This window comes from Amphiura filiformis, chromosome 14, assembly GCF_039555335.1.
Source record: "Amphiura filiformis chromosome 14, Afil_fr2py, whole genome shotgun sequence".
Lineage (NCBI taxonomy): Eukaryota > Metazoa > Echinodermata > Ophiuroidea > Amphilepidida > Amphiuridae > Amphiura > Amphiura filiformis.
The window spans coordinates 56,851,957-56,872,369 of NC_092641.1; the positions used below are offsets into that span (position 1 = coordinate 56,851,957).

Genomic DNA, 20,413 nt, shown 5'->3' on the forward strand with positions numbered 1-20,413 from the left:
GTAATCTCTTAACGAGTTTGCTCGGAATAAAATTTAGTCATTGTTGATACAAAAAAGGAACCAATTATGACACACAAAATCCAAGAAATCTTCCGAATAGAGCGTTCCAAAATCATGAAAATAACCAGTCTATACAATAACAACTCAAGTTCAGACCTTCAGACCCCCCAAAATTATCATCATCTGGACTCCTTAAATTTGGGGTTTTCAGGGCTTAAGGGAGCAGGCAGGATCACTCAAATTAGGACATTTTAGGGATTGTTTTGTCAGTATTGTATCTTTAAAAGTAATGATGATAAATACATAAAAGTATACATTTTCAGAAAGGAAATAATGCAAGGAATCCAACTAGCACGGCAGATAATTATATGCAAAAATAAGCACCAAATTTGATTTTCCATGCCAACATTTTTCGGTCCCCAAGTTGAGTGATCCTACGTGCTACCTTAAAGGATCCGAAAAAAAAAATCATTTGAACCCTTTAGACTTTTGAGCTCACGCTACACCTGCACCGCCACTTACAATGTTTGGACAATATTAAGGGAGGGCGAGTTAGCGCAGCGATAATTCCTCGCTTTGCAAGCCCGGCGCGCCCAAGGACTCATGTGCACTTGGTTTATCCCGATTCCATGCTCGCTCTCGCTGGTTTTCTCCGGGATCTCCGGTTTCCTCCTGTATCGCAAAAATCTGTGATTAGTTGTTTGGTTATCAAAAACTTCCTTCACCCAATGGAATTTGGGGAGCTGCACAGATAATTGGTGGATGTTACAATCTAAATGCGGATAGGTGTGCGCCGTTCGGCAGCAACCTAGTTGATGCGATCTGATTGTGATGATTCACCATTGCAGCGAAATTACAGCGCTTTGAGTCCTCCAAGATCTGGAGAAAGGCGCTTTATAAATCCAAAAATTGATTTATTTATTTATTTATTATTCAAACATAACAGACAATTCATACAACCTTTGGAATTAATGAAAACATTTATTGATTCCTTTTCTCCGCACTTACACATTTAAGAAATTAAAATAAAATAATTAAAAAATAGCTATTTCATTCCATATAAATTGTCCTGAAAATATAATTATTTTAAAAAATAATTAAAATTTCATTACTTCCATTTTTATTCTACATCTACACCAAAGTTAAAATACATTTGCTATTCTATAAAAAAATATATTGTAGTACTGGTTATGAGTGAAAAGTAAAGTTTCATATACAAAAATATTCTTTTTTCTGGAATATTTGACAATTTACAGGATACTGCACATTTGAAGTACTGATTAGAATACTTTTTTTACAAATCAGGCAAATAAAACAACAATTAGCTGGCCAAAACTATCCAATAAGTTGATCATACAAATGTGTAACTTTTGACACTTTAAATATATTTTAACTGCATCCTCATCTTGTAAAACTTCCCCAGTGGTCACCACATCTTTAACTACATCAGTTTTTATTCTCAAAACTGGGTTGTATTGTGAAACTGAATATAAACAAAAACCAAAGTTATGAGGAATTCCCAAAACATAAATGGGGAGACTCCAATCTAATGTTAAATGGATTATTGCATAAATTCACGAGCTATCTGTTGTATGTAATTAAATACACAACAATAGGTTTTGCAGTTTTCAGACACAAGTAACCCAATTAATATCGGTATAATACTTTAAATATTGAGCTTTAAAATTCATTTTCAGATACTACTGGGCTATTCCATTTAAAATGCACACTACATGTACCCCTGTGGACAATGTAAGAAATATCATCCACAGGGGGAGTGTGAATTTCAAATGGAATTAACACATCAGGCAGCTCCATTTAATTTCATATGACCTTGGAGAAAAATTCAACCCAAATGAAGGATGAGTTTCAAATTGAGTTGATTAATGTACTAATTTCATTTGAAATTCCTACTCCTCCCTGCAGAAGATATTTCCAAAATTTTCAACAGGGGGAGTATGGACATTAAATGGATTAGTTGTAAACGTCCAGCTTGCCAACTTGTCATTAGGCCATTCCAGTTGAAATCCATACACCCCTTAATGAAGACATGACCATTACAGGGGGGTGTAGAGTTTAAATGTAATCACCCATTCAGGTAACCCCATTAGAAATTCACACTCCCTGCGTGGAACATTAAAGTAAAGCCAAGAATTTTCTGCTTTACAAATGCTAAATTCCGCTTTTCTCCGCTTTGTAATTTTAGCACATTTCTGACATAATAAAATTTCACAAGAATCTTGTGACGATCATTGCGAGTTGCAAAGTTGGGATGGGTAATTGGGTATCATGGCTGCAATGGGGCGTTGTACGGTAAATTTATGACGGATTTTACTTTATTTTGATGAATTTTGAAGACCCATTTCATTTAGTATTTTATTTATTTCTTTTCAATTGTATTTTTTCCTTTTTCTAGGTCATTTTTGATTATTTTTTTTATTTTTTTCTCAGAAATGCGTTTTCCGCTTTACCTCCGAATTCCGCGATTTCCAACGCGGAAAATTCTTGGCTTTACATTAAAGGGGGGTTATGGATACCAATTGCATTGCATTTTCTTTGCCGATTCTAAGATGGTAGTGCAACGCAAAATTTCAGTAAAATATAAACTTCTCTTAATAATTATCTTCTTTTTTCTTTAGTACTGATCAAGCATGTCATTTAGAGAACAATCGCTGAATACATAATCTTGTAAATGTAAAAAAATAATATACAATTTTATACCATACATATAGTCAAGTATGTATACCCTGATATCTAGATTTATTACTTCTTATACTGACATATATATATAATATATTTACATCAAGTATCATTAACAATGAATATTCCACATTGTTCCCTGTTAACATTTTAAAGTTAAATTTTACTGTTTCATGATACATTTGATCACTATGCCAGATTGTTTGAAATGTCCCCGAACATAATCAGTTCTAAATGGCCTTTCGTACATAAAACACAGATTTTCTGCAGTTTTCAAATCTAACATGACAGGCCAAATAATATATAAACAGTTGATGGAATTTGATTATTTTTGTGAAATACTCAATTGCTATTTTCTCAGTAGCAAGATCTATTTTTATATATCAATATTAATAGCAAGTTTGATCTATACATATTCATAATATGTCCTCCTCATGCTAATGAATATTCATTTATTATACAAAATATTTGATCATCTCATTCAGTAATGGTTCTTTGCATTAATTTGTAATTTATGCAAATTATCAATTACACATTTGCTATATATGATTCTTTCCCCATTCACATGGATACATATTTCATTTACTATACAAAATAAACCAAAATATGAAATTATTTAGTAAAAAATAAACCCACTTCTCTAAATATTGTTATTTTTGGAATATGCTACTAACTGTACACAAATTATTACAAGTCTTGAAAAAATATTACAATAACGTGCAATAATGGATTATTCTAGTTGAAATCCATACACCCCATATGGAAAACATGACATTAATCTCCCTCACTGGGAGGACAGATTTAAAATGGAGTCGCCATTCAGGTAACCCCATTTGATAACCACACTCCCTGTGTGGAAGATTAAGGTCATGTCTTCCATAGGGGGAGTATGTATTTCAACCAGAATATCTCAATGCACTGAGAATACTTCTTTAAATGATCCTAACTCGTACATAGAAAAAAAAATACAATAATTAATGAAAAATAAAAAATAATAATCCGTAAGTTCATATCAAAAATAGTTAATTTTACATCACTTTCTGATGGTTTGTGAAAGATCTTAGTACCTTTAGTTATAGAAGCTATCCAATTTATAAAAATAAAAAACTAGGTGCTTTGGATCATCATTTCCATGGTGAATTGTTGATGATCTTTAAAATTAAAGGCCTATTTGTTTTTCATCATCAAGAAATATTTCTCAATATTTACAAATTTCATCATTTAGTTATACAATAACATGGATTGTATGCATGTTACAAAACTGGGCGTGGTCCTAGCCTTCCATTCTGCAAATCAAAGAAAACAAAGAAAAAGCAAATTAAAAACAGTCTGACAGTAGTAACATAGCATTGAGAGTTTTTTTTGTCAAAACCAATTTGAAGAAAACTTACTAGTTTTTCTTGCTGACAGTTTCATCAGTGAGCCACTGACTTTATCAAAGCTTGGTGTTGTTGTGATGATCCAACAGCTGATGACTGGCAGGAAGTTATGTCACTTCCAGTAGCGATGTTAGTCTTGCTAGCAGTCTTCAGAAGGGGATCATACACATGACTTAGATTGTAGACCCCCTCGTCTCTGTTCATTACAATCTAAGTCACGTGTATGATTCACTTCTGAAGACTGCTAGCAAGACTAACATCATTACCGGTAGTGACATAACTTCCCGCCTGTCATCAGCTGTTGGATCATCACAACAACACCAAGCTTTGATAAAGTCAGTGGCTCACTGACTAAACTGTCAGTAAGAAAAAACTAGTAAGTTTTCTTGAAATTGGTTTTGACAAAAGAAAAACTCTCTTAATTTGTTTATTACCAAACCTGATGACTTTGTTTTAAAAACATAGCATCTTGTCATTATCTTCATAATTTTAAGAAAATAGAAATATTTTTTTTTATTGTTGACTCCCTCAGATAGTGCTGTGCTTATATTATTAGAACTGTACTTAAGGGATCCAAAATGAGCGTTTATTGCGTTTGGACAGTATTTTTGGGGGGACATGAGAGCACCTCAGACCTATCGAATTGCATTCTGAATACGAAGCATGTCTTTCTGATATCAAATAATTTTCATTTTTTGAAAATCACAATATAATACAAATTTTATGACAAATTATAAAAAATTGATATTTTTCAAATTTTTGATATATAACAGTCCTCAAGTAAATTATATAAATCTAATGATATATTCTTAAAGTGTATGTAGCAGGAGGAAAAGTCGACGGTCAATTGAAAATTTTGACCTTTCATATTGAAGATATAGATTTTTTTCCCAAAAAGACCTAATTTTTTTTGAAAAAAAAAAAAAAAAAATCCATATCTTCAATACGAAAGGTCAAAATTTTCAATTGATCGTCGGCATTTCAGCCCACCTACATACACGTTAAGTATAAATCATCAGATTTATAAAGTTTACTTCGAGTACTGTTAAATATCGAAAATATCAATTTTTAATGATTTGCCATAAAATGTGTATTAAATTGCAATTTCAAAAACCAAAATTATTTGATATCAGAATGACATTCTTCAGATTCAGAATGTCCCAAAATAAATACTGTCCAAACGTTCATACCCCAGCCCTTAAGGGCCCAGTCACCCACCTTTGCACATTATTTTTTGTGGGATCTGACAGCACATCAGACACACCAAATTGCATAAGAGGAATGTCCTTCTGATATCAAATAATTCAGATTTTTGGTAATTTGCGATATTGAATGAATTATTAAAATCAACATTTCTGATATTTAACAGTCCTCAAAGTAAACTAGGTACACTTTATAAATCCAATTTTTTAAAAGTACTTCTGGGCTTTTGGAAACTTGATGTATATCTTTAAGGTCTAAATTTTCATAATGGTCAGCTTTTCTTCCCAAATACATTCACCAGGTTGTTAAAATTTAACAAATGATGGTGGCTTACCCCTCTGCTCTCAAAGTTGGGACCAAATGTATTTGTGTTATACGCTACTGGAGGGCGCCCATCACTACTCCATGGCCAATCATCATAAGGCTTCTCACGACGTGGATATGAACCATAGCCTTCTGGCGGAGTAGTGTAACCTCGCCTTGGTGCAGGCTCATCATCATCTGTGTAGACATATCGTAATGCGACACGCTCATGGTCTCCGCCAAGAGGAAGCAGCAGAGTAGACACAGGCCTAGAAGGATGGCTGCGAATAAGACTACACCGATGATGATACCAATTAGTGCCTCTGTGGATAATCCTGTGATAAAAGAAAAAAAGAGGAAAATGCTTTTTAAAAAGAGGAAAACAGTGCAAAATCATAATAAGAATGCTCAAATTGGGCTGAAAATAACAAATAATGCATACATTTTAGGAATAATAAAAAGAGGAAACCAGCTAAAAAGAGGAAAAGTTTCAGATCTGTAAAAAGCACAAACCAAAGTATAAGGTTACTTACCTTTAGGGTCATCTTTAGGTGGTGGCCCTGGCGGATCAGTGGCTGGTACCGCTGTAAACAGAAAACGATAATAAGGAGCATTAATGGTAACGAAAAACATACTGCTTCAAGTCTTTTTTGTTTTTGTTTTTATCTGATATGATATGAGCAAGAGAAATTTTTTGCTTCTTTCTGGAACTGTAAAAAGATTTCATGGTTCCAGCAAAACATGATATAATTTTCAATTCTAGACCTTTAAAATAACAACAACTATCACACTATTTATACACATATATTTAGCTATTTTTTTAATTTTCTTTTCTTTATCAAATTGTTCATATTTTTCTGCCTTTTTGTGGCAATTATTATTCTATAAACTGTATATTTGTGAGCAAATTGAAGGTGCTATTTACATATATTTTTAATTTAATTTTGCCCAATAATGTGAGTTATTCATTTCATGATAAAAAGTATTTTGAAAATTTGATTGCTATTACCGTATTCGTCCGAGTATAGTCCCACGTTCGAGTATAATCCCACCCCCAATTTTTCAAAAAATTTCAGAAATTGTTATTTTTTTTTTTTTTTTTTTTTCCGGTTCTGGAGTGTCCCTGGACCTAGACCTAGATGTTAGGATCATTCATGGTTGACCTTAAAAAAAAAAATTAAAAAATTAAAGATATTTTGTATTTTTAATATGAAAATTGATAATTTGTATTCATGTCATACTCTATCAATGATTTCAAAATGCATTGAATTTGAATGCATTTTGAAATCATTAATAGAGTATGACATGAAAACAAAGTATCAATTTTCATATTAAAAATACAAAATATCTTGAATTGTTTTTTTTTTTTTTTTTTTTAGGTCAACCATGAATGATCCTAGCATCTAGGTCTAGGTCCAGGGACACTTCAATACCGGAAAAAAAAAAACTTTAAAAAAAAATGTTTTGTTTTTTTGTTTTTTGAAATTGAGTATAATCCCACCCCCAATTGTGAAAAATTTGCACATAAAAAACGGGTGGGACTATACTCGGACCAATACGGTACTCATTTTTATGATGTTTATGCCTAAGTGTCTACCCCTTGTAAAGATGCAAACTACTTTTACGATAAATAGTGCTCTCAGTGTCCAGCTTTGCTTAAAAATAAATACAGTTCTACATGCCATCAAACAACCGTGTCCAACCACATTCATTACTATTTTATTGTAAAATTGTATTTTGCTGAATAAAACTTACTCATATTATTTTTTTCGGCAATTTGACAGCTTCAAGGCTTCAAGACCCTTTCAACAGTCCTCGATTTCTTTGCAAATGAGCCCCAAACCAAAACATAAGGCAAGGGGCAGGATATGGCAGCTCAATCTAGGGTCAGAATATCGACCAAAATTGCCCAATGCATCCTTGTTTTGGTTCATTTAACACCGAACTTCATCTTTATTATAGAATAAAATAGTGTCAAATCTCAACTTTTTGTGCACAAATTGTCCTGGTAAAGTACCTTTTCAAGCAGCCCAGTGGGATGACTATGTCCAGTCTCTCTAAAAACTGTGCTTTGTGCCAGGAAATTTGTTATCTTGGCCTGACAGATGATCCCTAACATACCACTGCCCCAAACTATGCCATCACTTAAAGACCCATTCAGTGATCCCAGCGAAAGTGTAAAAAAAATTAAATTGTGTATAAATTGCTTAAAAGTGAAGGCTAAGTCATTCAAATTGTCATTTGGTATTTTTGAAGTGAAAAATTTGGCAAAAAACAAAGAAAACAGCAGTATTAACCAAGTTGAAGCCCCATTCGAATAAATGTAGCTAATTTAGATAATGTCAGCATCTAAATTACAGGTTCATGTAAATTCCTTATTGTCTTAGATACATGGCTTTCGGCTGAACCACTATCAGGCTATGTTTACATATTTATGACAATGAAAAAGGTACAAAAAAATCTGATTTTGATGATTTTTACAATCGCCCGGATGAGCAAATCACTGAATGGGCCTTTAACTGTCCAATTACACTTACGTATAAGATCCTGGCATCTACTTCCACTGTACCCAGGTAAACATCTGTAAATTAAGACCAAAGAATCATATTAAAGGTCATGTTTCCCCAAAAAGGTGTTCTCTACCTTAAATGGAGGCAGGCAGAATTCCATACACCCCTATGGAGACATGACCTTAATATTCCACACATAGAGTGTATATTTCAAATGGAGTCAACCATTCAGGTAACCCAAAATTCACACTCACTGTGTGGTGTGGGTGATTAAGGTCTGTCTTCCATAGGGGGTGTATGGATTTCAACTGGAATGGCCAAATGGTTGTATGCAAGATATATCATATATATGCCAAAATGACAAAAATAATCAATATTAAAATGGGTTTTCATTTTCCCCTGATTTCTCTTGAGTGGTTGGGAACTTGAGACGAACCCTGGCCATGTTTGTGTATCGCTAAAATGGAGGCCAAATAGGGCACCACCTGACTATTTTGCTATATTGACCTTTTGCCAATAAAAGCCGGAGGTACACAACTTTTTGTCTCCATACGTGACAACCCAATATGGTTGATTTACCATAGCATTACACATCCAGCAATTCCAAACATCGTGTTGTCTGTAATTCCCCTCTAATAAACGCCCCCTCCAATCTTGCAATGAAAAATTGATGAAAATGTAAACATTTCCATGCCATATTGTGTGAGCAAGCTTAAAACTTGCATCAGTCATATCAGTGACGATTGCTCAATGACAAATCCTATTATGACTCAAACTTCCATCCATTTCATTGCTGAATTATGGTAGAATTTCACTTATTTCATCAGACTTTTGCTTGATGATGCACTTACAGGTGTAATTTTATTGTATTTACCACAAACATTCAATGGGCACTGCCATTATAGTATAGTAGTATTAGTATAGTCCTAAATCCCTCCATTCTAAAGGAGCACCATCAGGAAATTGAACCCAATTTTAAAGTTTTTTTCCACTGAAAATTCACATCTAATAATCACCCCCCCCAAAAAAAAAAAAAAATGCAATGCTCCTGGGCCATTTATTACAGACAAAACGCTAGTTTCTCTTTGGGTTTTATCTCTTTGGCAGGGGTTCAAACTTGTACCATCATGCACTAGCACCAAACAAATGAGCTGTGGTATAATCCAAGCCAGACATAAAAATATGTTTGTGTCTGACATCATCTGTCAATCAAACTCAGAAACGATTTGTTGATAGGCCTTAGTAACAGGACACTTTCTTTCCTGAAAGCACATGTCAATGATGCATAGAAAAGTTACTTTTTGCCTTGTAAAAGTATTGTAAATCTTTTGCCATTTTCTGTGATTTTTTCTCAATGAAGCCACCAGATGAATCAACCTTCCTTTTACACGCTACTGACCAATCAAAGGTCGTGGGGAGTCCTTTTCGGCACCCTTTCAGCGCAACCGCAAAACGGCATTGATGTCACTACCGAACTTGAAATGAACCAAAGAATAAGTCACCATCACTCTACAATTCTACATACCTGCAAGAGCTGTAGTATACCGTATCACTAGGCTCACAATAGCCTCCATTAGAACAACTAAAGTCATTACCACACACCTCTGTGAAAATAGAAAGAAATATATTTAGGAATTTGCTGTGAAGTTGTCACATATTATTCTTAATAAGAATTTGTTAAGTGCCAACAAAATTGATTTATTAAGCGCCTTATTTGCCCATTGCACGTAGGTTTCGTCATATGCAAGGAAAGCCTCAAACTGGCAGGGAGAATTATGTAACTTTAGGCCAAAAAAAAAGAAAGTCTGTCTCAGACTCCTGTGCACATTGCTATGTGAATTTCAAAATAGTACATATAGCGCTACGCGTTGGCCGTAATTAAAAATATATATATTTTCAGTATCGTATCGCGATCCAAAAATAAAGTCTTTCAGTTTGGTTGTTGTTTTTGTACACATTTCGCCATGATTGTAAGAGTTAGAATTCTAAAAGAGGAGCAGTTTTACTCCGAAACTGGGCTTTAGATAAGTGCGGGGAGGTGTAACTATGTTTCTGTAGTACATAAACATTGTGCTGTGACTGTAAAAAAAATACATCGCATATTGCATAGCTCATTTTCTAAAAAAAGAAGAAAAAAAAGAAAAGCATAGCAGTTGGCTTTTTGCCCATAAATTTGTGATAATCCAATATGGCGATATTTTGGGCTATTCCAGGTAATTCCATACACCCCCTATGCAAGGCATTACCTTAATCCCACACAGGAGAATAGATTTCAAATGGAGTCACCCATTCAGGTAACCCCATTTGAAATTCACACTCCTGTGTAGAAGATTAAGGTCAAGTCTTCCATAGGGGGTGTATGGATGTCAATTGGAACAGCCCTATCTGGTGTTACGTACCTTCTACATTTGTTTCCTGCAAATAATCTTCGTCCAATTCATAAATGGAACCGCCGATCTTCTGATCATTGTCAACATTAGCAAAGAACTCGCTGCGGATATCCTCCTCACTCACGCCACATTCTCGACTGACAAATTCCACACCGGCAACAACACCAATGCCGCCCCCTTGGGCTTCGAATAGGTCAGCAATGCGTACATTTTGGAAGCAGTTGGAGAATGCAGGGCCGAAGATATCGGTGAGCTGCAGTGGAAAATTAAACAATGACATAATTGCTGGGGGAAAGAAAGAGAGCACAACTTTGGCAATGGTTTACTTATCACTATGGTATACCAGTTGAAAAACCATATACACCTCCATACAAGACATTGCATTATAATCTCCCACACAGGGGGTGTAGATATCAAATGGAGTCACCCATTCAGGTAATCCCATTTGAAATTCACACCCCCTGTGTGGACGATTAAGGTCATGTCTTCCATAGGACATGTATGGACTTCAACTGAATAGCTCATTTACCAGTGCAACAAGGTATGTTCATGTTCATATATTTAAAGTTCAGACTTGTTATTTCAGTTTTTTTCTTGATATATATATATATCACGTTTGGAAATTTTCACATGATTTATTCAAGATTTTACATGAACAATATTTGAGTGACAATTTGTTTGATTTTTATTCAGAATTGGAAATGTCAACTCTTAGGCATTGTGTTGATCCAATCTGGTTTAAATATTTAAAAAAATGTTTGTTGTCAATTGTGAACTTTTTAGTTGGCTCAGCATATAGGGTGTTCAATAAATCATTACATACCACACCGTCTATACCACTGATAAGTGCTACTGTCTCTGGGTCGGTAAGATCATTATATTTATCATCCCAAACAGCTGGTACATCATCAATTTCTTCCAGAATGAAAGAAAGTCGGCCGTACTTCACACCTGTGGTACACAAATAAGAGGAAAGGATAAATCAGCTTCTTAGAACTCTATTGATTGGTTAAAAGGAGGGTTGTATCATTTATTGAGCCAATCAGAGATATGGTAAGATTAGTCAGTAGGGCTGAAGGGGATAAAAGCTCTTTTTTGATTTACTCAGATGATTATATTAACCAATCAGGGGCTCTGTAAGACAGGCAGTAGTACTCAACATACCCAAATCATATGTAAACAATTTCAATTCTTTTGGACAAACATCATTTTCAATAATCCTAAAAATCAACAGTTTATTTTGTGAGCACGGATCTTAAGGATTTTGAATATTTTGAGGACTACTAGCCCTGATCTGTACGTAATCAAAGAATTGCATACTGACCTAGCCACTCAGTCCCAGATCTAGGATGGGGAGGGGAGTGGAATTGGCTTTTTCTTTTGTGGGACATTATATCATGGAATAGTCTTCTTTTTGACATTAAAATATGCGGGAACAGGGCATGGAAAAAAGACAAGTGGCTGTGGGTCCCTGTATGTAGTAGAGTGGATGGGTGCAGGAGGAGAGAGAAGAAGAACCAACAGTTTGGTTGAATATGCTCATTTATCTAAATTGGTGAGTGTTGTGATATTTCCTTTCTTCCCCCCCCCCCCCGGCCTCCCCAGGATGGGATGGGGTGGGTGGGTATGTGTGCTCCATGGGTGGAGTGGGGATTTGTGCCGAACACGCCCTTATGTAGATCCACAACTACAACTCTACCAACATACTGGGTAAATAAGATTTTTTTTTAAAAGGTACATTTTCAGCCACACTGATTGACAACAAGTTATAGGCCCCCCAACATTTGGGTAGTAAAGTAGCACCAAAATTGTCAGGTTATGTTATAGGCAAGTTTATTATAAACACAGCTAAATTGAAAGAAAAGCTGCCACTAGTTTCATCCCCATTTAATCAGAGTCTGATGAGTTCATGGCAAAATAATTCATATAATAATTTTTTATACAATTTCCTTCGAAGGTTGATACCAAATTTGATATCAAAAGTTTAATCATCGTGAGCATAGGAACCGTTGTTTGGAAATTCCTGCAATTTTAAAAATGACATAGGGAGTATGTTGTATCACATGGCAGAGTTAGTGAGTGCCAAGAATTATATCGCCTGAATAGGCCGGCAGATTACTCTACACATCTACACGCATCTGAGAGTTCTAATTTCATTGTAATTAAAGGTTTACCCATGCATATCAAAATGCAAATCAAATACGCTGCTCTTTTAACTGTATGCAGGCAAGTGTACAATGATTCATGTACGGGTTGCTTTGGGCCATAAACTGATACCATGCATTGGCTTTTGCATGGTCAATTTGTAATTTGTCATTTTAAAAATTGCATGAATTTTCAAACAACGGTTCCTATGCTCACACGTATGTAAACTTTGGATATCAAAATTGGTATCAACCTTCGAAGGAAAGTGTATAGAAAATTATTATATAAATTATTTTGCCATAAATTCATCAGACTGATTAAATGGGAATGGAACTAGTGGCTACTTTTTAATATGGCTGTGTTTAGTAACACATTAAGCAGAAACATACCTGTTCCAGTTGGTGGTCCTTGAGTTGGACCGACGGGTGCTGCAAATCAACAAATAAACACAACATAAAAAATATGAAACCACATAAGAAAAATTAATGTATAATTTTAGTATCATAACCATTTTATTTACCATCAATAAGTGCAGGGTTCAGATGCAAAATGCCATATAACCATTTTTCTTGATTTGAGATTTAGACAACAATAAATAACATCGGTAATAAGAAAATATGTGCTGTTTTTTTCATAGTTTCAAAAATATATATTGGATTTTTTAAAAAGCAGAGTGTCAATTAAAAGCTAGCATTAATTGGGTAGGTGATAATTGGTAGCCTTAACGGATGAAGTTTGAAAATGCATATATCGCTTTTAGCATTGAAGTCTTCAATTTCTTGTATTTTTATGAGGTTGTTTGTATAACAGACGACCAAGAAATATTTTGTCATTGCTGTTCTCAATGTAATTTGCATCATATCATTAGGCCTATATCTTCATATTGACACTTGGCTTGCTTATTAGCCTACATGTGTCATATTATTTCCACTTTACATCAAGAAATAAAACTAGGCGGTTCTCAAACCACGCTATCCCCCTGGCTGGGCGGTCAGTAAACTTGTACTTCAGATGACCCCTGGTGACCCTGAAATGAACTTCCAAAAATCTGGTTCTAAATGTATACTGTACCCACCAAGTTTCATGCCCATCCGACAATTTTTACTAATTTGACCTCAGATGACCCCTGGTGACCTTGAAATGACCTTATAAAAATTTGGCTTTAAAAATGTTGACTGTACCAGGGAGGCCCTGTAATGTATCACAGTGCTGCTCAATTGTCGTCAACCTTCATTGTGTTACTGGGACGCCATTGCCACAGGCAATTTTGGTGCCTGGGAAATGTGAATATCACATGGTAAGAAACAGCTGATTTTATTTGTTTTTAAGGTCAATATGAGTTTGTTTTAAATAAAACCACATGATTCGTGCTTGATAATGCCAAATGAAATGATGTGTGATGCTATAAATTGCTATAAATTGGTCTATATTGTACAAAAAAAAAAGGCTACACAATCTTTTTACCTTTCTCCATTTGTATTTTTTCTTACTTCAATTAGTTCAAAAAGCGTTAGGAAGAAGTTGTGGATCCTATCGTCATGACAGTAGGAAGAAGAGGAAGAACGAGGAACAGTGGAAAGCCAACACTTGATATTTTACTTACGTTGAAACACGTCACAGCGTGGTGGTAAATAGGTGGGTGGGCACCTGAAATTGAAAAAGAAAGCAAAATGTAAAATACCATTTGGGTGTTTCAGATATCAGCAAAAAACTGCACTGCAATTTTTCAAGCCAAATCTTTTTCTAAACACCCTTGCCATGTTGGTATTACATATTATAGCTTATAATATGATCAAGTTAAATTCAGATATACACAAAGTACAAGACTTGAGAAGCCACCACCAGAATTTATCTACCAGCAAGTCAAATCCTTTTCTTAATATCTTGCCGCATTTACATGCGAGTCCCCCCCCCCCCTTGCACGCCACCAGGTATGTTAAAAGTACTTACTCGCAAGAGCTGGAGAAGTCATCAGTGCTTGGTCTGCAATCAGGACCACGGACACAGAATCCAGATGGACATACACCTGTGACAACCAAATATAATATTATATATTAAACTCTCTGCCAATAAAAACCTTAACACTGCTTTACTCAATATTCTCAGTTTTCATTATACAGGGTAGCCCCTTGAGTGCAAGGTACTGCTCTCCTAAGGGGCCTTGTTATATTGTTAATAATATTTACATTTAAAAGATACAAAGTTAGAGGTATACAATAATGCCATTCATCAGTACTGCAGCCTCCACTTAATAAAATAAAGTTCACCATACAGGCAAAATGCACATAACTATTAAATGGGTGCTATCATCAATCATATTTGTGGGACTCAATTGATCCACAAGTTTTGATAGCAAGTGTGGCACACATGAACAACATATTTTATTTAAGACATACCAAATAGGGAGCTTCTTATCCTTCTCTATGGTATATTTGTCTCGGATTATATATCAAGGACATTGCATTATTCCGCAATCACGATACTTACAAACTGCGGTGGCGCTGTTTGGCAGAATGTCGTATGGCGTCACATTACCGCCATCAGTAACAATATACCCATTAGCATTTGTTGCATCAGCCAATCCTTGATTTACATCATCTGTGGTAGTACCGTATGGCGAATCAAATTCAAGACCTACAACCACTTGGACGAGTCCATCACCAGATTCACGGATGGTCGGTAAGACAGCGCTTCTGTAATATGGCAGTCCATCGAATACTTGACGGAACTGCATGGTAGTAAAATGAAAGAAAGACATGCCCAGTTGTTAGATAAAACCATATTTGGATCATCGGTATACCTGTAGGTCAAATACCACACTTTGGTGACGCATGTTATTTTGGATGAGGTAGATAGGCTACAATTATTCCAATTTTTAAGCCACAGTTGACATAAAAGATTTATAAAAAGCAATCTGCATATGGTTTGCAACTTGGGATTCAATTGCAAGTGCTTGTCCATGGCTCATTCTGAGCTAGGACTTATTGGTCAACTACAGGTAAATTAACTATTTCTTGGTCAAGTACAAACACTCGGAATGCTAGTGGCTCCGCGATAAACACACCCGCACATAGCGTGGTACAGAAGAAAGCACGCACGCGCCTTAAATTGCGTACATGCTTAATACGCTACCTGGACGTAACAGGTATGTTCGAGCTTGGCCAAGAAAAATTTAATTTACCTACAGCTAGCAAAACCACTTGACAAATCATCAGCAAATGCCAATCATTAACCCCCTGGACACTACTGGTCATATAACAGCATTTCTGATTAGTTGATAACTTGAAATGTTCATTTCAATTGCCAGTTATGACTAGGTTTTAAACTATTTTTGGTCAAACTTGCATTTGCAGATGATCTTATTAATACCCCCTTGATTGGTTCAAAATTGGACACAATATTTATTTTGTCCCATCGGCAGGTAGTTCTTATGGGGTTAAGCATATACTCACCACATCCCTTAGTCCATCAGTAAGGGCCCTGTAAGCTGCAGACTGTTCATTAGCATAATCTGAATCCCAAACGGCTGCGTTACCATCAATGTTCTCCAGTGTCAGTTCAACACGGATCCATCGGCAACCTGTAACCACAGAAATATATATCAAAATCATTGTTACAAATGAAACCAATATTAGGTTATGTACAGTAAATTGTTTTGGCATTTGTAATCAAATCTTAAATAAATAAATGTTGGTGTTTTATATAGCGCCTTTTCCCAGATCTCAGAGGGATCAAAGCGCTGTAATTTCGCTGCCATGGTGAATCATCACATTCAGATCGCATCAACAAGGCTGGCTGCAGCTGAACCTGGTGCAAACCTATCCGCACTATACTGTAACATCCACCAATTTTTGTGTTTTTGATAACCAAACAACTAATCTTCAGGAAACTGGAGATCCCGGAGAAAACCTGCGAGAGCGAGCATGGAATCCAGATAAAATCAAGTGCATGTGAGTCCTTGGGCCGTGCCAGGGCTTGAACCCATGACCTCATCGTGCAGTGGTGCAAGGCGAGGGAACAACCGCTGTGCCCACTCGCTCTCAGTGGCAATAATGATTGGGCTAGTCCATTTAACCCCATGGGCACTGCTGGCTTTGCTACAAAGCCCCTGATTGGTTAATTACATGATATAATCAGTTGAATATCCAATCAAAATAGAGCTTGTAGATCTTGCAGCAATTTTAATCTTAATCACCTTCAGCCGTACTGATTATTCTTATGATATCTCTGATTGGCTCAATACATGATACAGCCCTCTTTGTAACCAATGAAATGAGTTCTTTGACGCCGATAATTTGGCCTATAGTGACCACCGGGTTAAAGTGCATAATCCCACTGTGAAAGATTCTGGAAATATCCTCCATAGGAGGAGTATGGGTTTCAAAATGGAACTATCATATTAACCAACTCTATTTGAGACTCTGTAGAAGATAAAGGTTGAATCTTTCTCAGGTGTATGAAATTCAAATGGAATTGCCTATTGTGTTCAAGAAGGGTGTCTGTCCATTTTACGCCAAAATGAGGCAAAATGAAAGAAACATCACAAGCTATATATATTGGCTATTTAACATGGAGCTGTACTACGCATTAACTCCAAACTACTCTGTTATCCACCAAACAAAACAAATTTGGCTGATTCCATTTAGCTATAATTTGGGACATGTATAAACATGACAAATATTCAAGAAAATCAGGTTTGAAAAAAATTAACAAACTTCATATTAAAAGTTTGTATATTATGGGTGTGTTCAGTTTTAAAGATTTGTTAAAACTTAATTTTCAAGATGTCATCAAAAGTACAGAGCATAAAATTCTGGTTCATTTACACAATTGAAGTACAAATATCAATTGTTTTATACCTATAATCAGATCAAGTAAATGTTCTTCAAAATATTTCTCAGAATTTCATGATTTTACTGCCAAAAACTAAAAAGGAAAAGGAAAAAGGGAATAAAAATGGAAATGGATGCGCTAAGAAAAACAAATGCATACGGGCACTTTGAGACATAGAATTTGTTTGTTTGGCCTAATACCGTATTTCCTCAAATAAACGCCCCTGTTGCATTTTCCAAACGGGGCGTTTATTAGAGGTCATTTTTAGCACAACAATTCCTGTTAAAATCATTAGGTAAGCTTAAAAGTCACGCTAAAATGACAAACTATGAACTAGAAACACTGACTTTTGGTTCACTTCCGAGTTTGCGATGCAGATTTTCGCCAATTATTGCTGCTATTATCGACCATGTGAGCAACTTGGTACGCTTACTACACAGGATAGCATGGAAATATCAGCATTTTTTAAACATCTTGGTTGAAAAAAGTGGTGGGGGAGTTTATGGGGGGGTGACTATTCGAGATAATACGGTAGTTTACTGATAGTATGTGTTTGGAAAAATATATATGACTTACCTACATCTGGTGGTGGTGCTGTTGTAAAGAAATGGAATGAAAAACAAAAGGAACAGAAATGAATTAATAAAAACTTTATAATGGAATATAAGGCAACATGTGTAACGAATCCAACGAGCCAAGTCATGGTCAGGATTTGGTCGGCCATGACTGGGTCCCCGCAGCACCAAACTGGTGTTCTGACTGCCCAATTGGGTAGATTAAAGCCTCTTAAAATTCGATGTTAGATTCTTTTGTGTTGTAAACTGAAACTGTCATCATTCTTTTGTCTACGTGTAACACGGGTGATAGAATGCAGTTTAAAATACCCTTCAAGGCCACATCATTTCACATTTTAGGTGAGATGGAGCGTACGGGGACCCAAATATAGCTGCCATTGAGGTGTAGGAATGTGTGAAATTGGATTTGTCTATACTATACGGCTCTGCAGGCTGAAGGTTCATTCATACTATGCCGCCATTGCTTTGCGGTGCGGTACGATGCAGTGTAGCAACGCACCACGTCGTAAAGAAATTGCAGTGTAGTATGAACGGACCTTTAGAGTTAAACTTAGGAAAACAAGGTAGCATGACAGAAAAGATATCTTATACACTTCCCACAATGCCTTGCTTCCATATCAATTGCATGTACTGATTAGCTATCCAGTGCAACGTGGGTCAGTAGTGGCAAAAAGTACTTCCATGAGCAAGGTCCATTCAGAGCTTGCAAATTATGTTATTTTCATGACTATCGACCCATGTTTAGCCATTCTATTTTCAAATTAACTTGCAAACAAATGGGACATGTAGGCCTACATACATTGTACATGTATATACAAAGTTATAGAAGTGTCATTTGATGAAATGGGGTGATGTATTGTGTTGCAAAGGATTCTGGGAAGGACAAGATATATTTTCTGGTAGCATGAGGTCCTAGGCTCAATCAGTCTTGCAAGTCAACGTCCACCTCTGACACTGCTATGCCACTCTCAAGCTTGGTGCCATCAAGATTAATTAAGAAATACTGCAGAATTCAGCCCAGGGAAAGGACTACATTGGCACAGTCAAAATCAAATTGACATCACATTTACACTGACAAAAACCGAACTTTCATCTTTCTCAATCCACCAAACAAGAAATCAGGATTTCTCAATTTGACTATTTTAATTACTTTGCCAACAATTAATAGAGGTTATCCGTGTTCTATAAGCTGCATATCCTATCAGCGACTGCTATACCTTGTTTAGGATTTTCAAAAGAAGTACCTACATGTGCAACCATGACTGGTTCAAAATAGCTCACCAAAGTCATGCAAGCAACTCCGAGGTTGTGCATTGAATTGGTTTGAATGAGGAATACCAGGGGAATCAGCGCCTTTTGTTAAAAGTCACACATGAGTAACATGGAAAACCTCTATATCAATTGGGAAATGTAGTAGCATTAAATGTGAATTTTACTTTGAGGAGAATGTGCCTGTTCCATATTGTATAAAATTGAAAATGAAAACACTCCGGGCCATTTACGGTGGATGGTCACAATTTGTTGCCAATTGGCTATTCCAGTTGAAATCCAAATGTGTAAGAAAATCTTCCACACAAGGAGTGTGGATTTCAAATGGGGTTACCTAAACGGGTGACTCCATTTAAAATCTTCACCCCTTATATGTGAGATTAAGGAAATGCCTTTCATAGGGGGTGTATGTATTTCAACAAGAATAGCCCAATAAGTTGTACTTACGTTCAACACGTAGAGTGCAGACACTGCTACACAGTTGTCCACATCCAATGTTGGGGGTCAGATGAGTGGGACAACATTGTAGCTGAAGACCATCATCAGCCAAACCAAGTTGTCTGGTAGTGAAGGTTTGAATGGTTACGTAGCCATAATCCCGCGCCTAGAATGATATATAATAAGCAGGAACAAATGATTTGCATAGAAAAAATAGCAAATTGCGCAGAAAAAAATACCAAAAGTGCAAAGAAAACCAGCCAATAGCGCAGAGATTGCACAGAACTTTTATACATAAAACACACATATAAAACACAAGAAGAAGGAAAAAATACATCAAAATATGAAATTATCCACTGTGTCATGTAGGATATATTTTTTAGCCTTATGATATCTAAATCACCAAATATGGCATTTGTTGACCATTTTTAGGCATTTTGGTGGTCATTTTGAAAAGCGCCCTCTATCTGGAGTTTACCACCATTTGACTAGTTGCATAGGTTTTGCATTCTTCAAAGTACAAAAAAACAAAACAGTGCCAGTGATTTGGTCATGGAATCACTATTTTCACCCCTGCCAAACTATTCAATGTACAAACAAAATGACCATTATCGTTCACATTTCACAGTGCAAAATTTCATGGCACGTCACAGGATTTCATGTTGCAG

The 20,413-nt window shown here is 35.8% G+C and overlaps 1 protein-coding gene across 1 annotated transcript in view; it reads right to left on the minus strand.

The window, feature by feature from the left end:
• Window positions 1-961: 961 nt before the first annotated feature.
• Window positions 962-20,413, minus strand: part of LOC140169519 (uncharacterized) — a 60,078-nt gene continuing 40,626 nt past the window's right edge. The window contains exons 17-30 of the mRNA XM_072192780.1: window positions 19,755-19,911; window positions 18,040-18,057; window positions 16,083-16,210; window positions 15,118-15,358; window positions 14,581-14,656; window positions 14,234-14,277; window positions 13,020-13,058; window positions 11,309-11,436; window positions 10,495-10,738; window positions 9,621-9,699; window positions 8,123-8,166; window positions 6,119-6,169; window positions 5,617-5,920; window positions 962-3,986 (exon numbers count right to left, since the gene is read on the minus strand). Of these exons, the coding sequence (XP_072048881.1) occupies window positions 5,661-5,920; window positions 6,119-6,169; window positions 8,123-8,166; window positions 9,621-9,699; window positions 10,495-10,738; window positions 11,309-11,436; window positions 13,020-13,058; window positions 14,234-14,277; window positions 14,581-14,656; window positions 15,118-15,358; window positions 16,083-16,210; window positions 18,040-18,057; window positions 19,755-19,911 (1,509 nt within the window). The 3' untranslated portion in view covers window positions 962-3,986; window positions 5,617-5,660. The remainder of the gene's footprint in view (window positions 3,987-5,616; window positions 5,921-6,118; window positions 6,170-8,122; window positions 8,167-9,620; window positions 9,700-10,494; window positions 10,739-11,308; window positions 11,437-13,019; window positions 13,059-14,233; window positions 14,278-14,580; window positions 14,657-15,117; window positions 15,359-16,082; window positions 16,211-18,039; window positions 18,058-19,754; window positions 19,912-20,413) is intronic.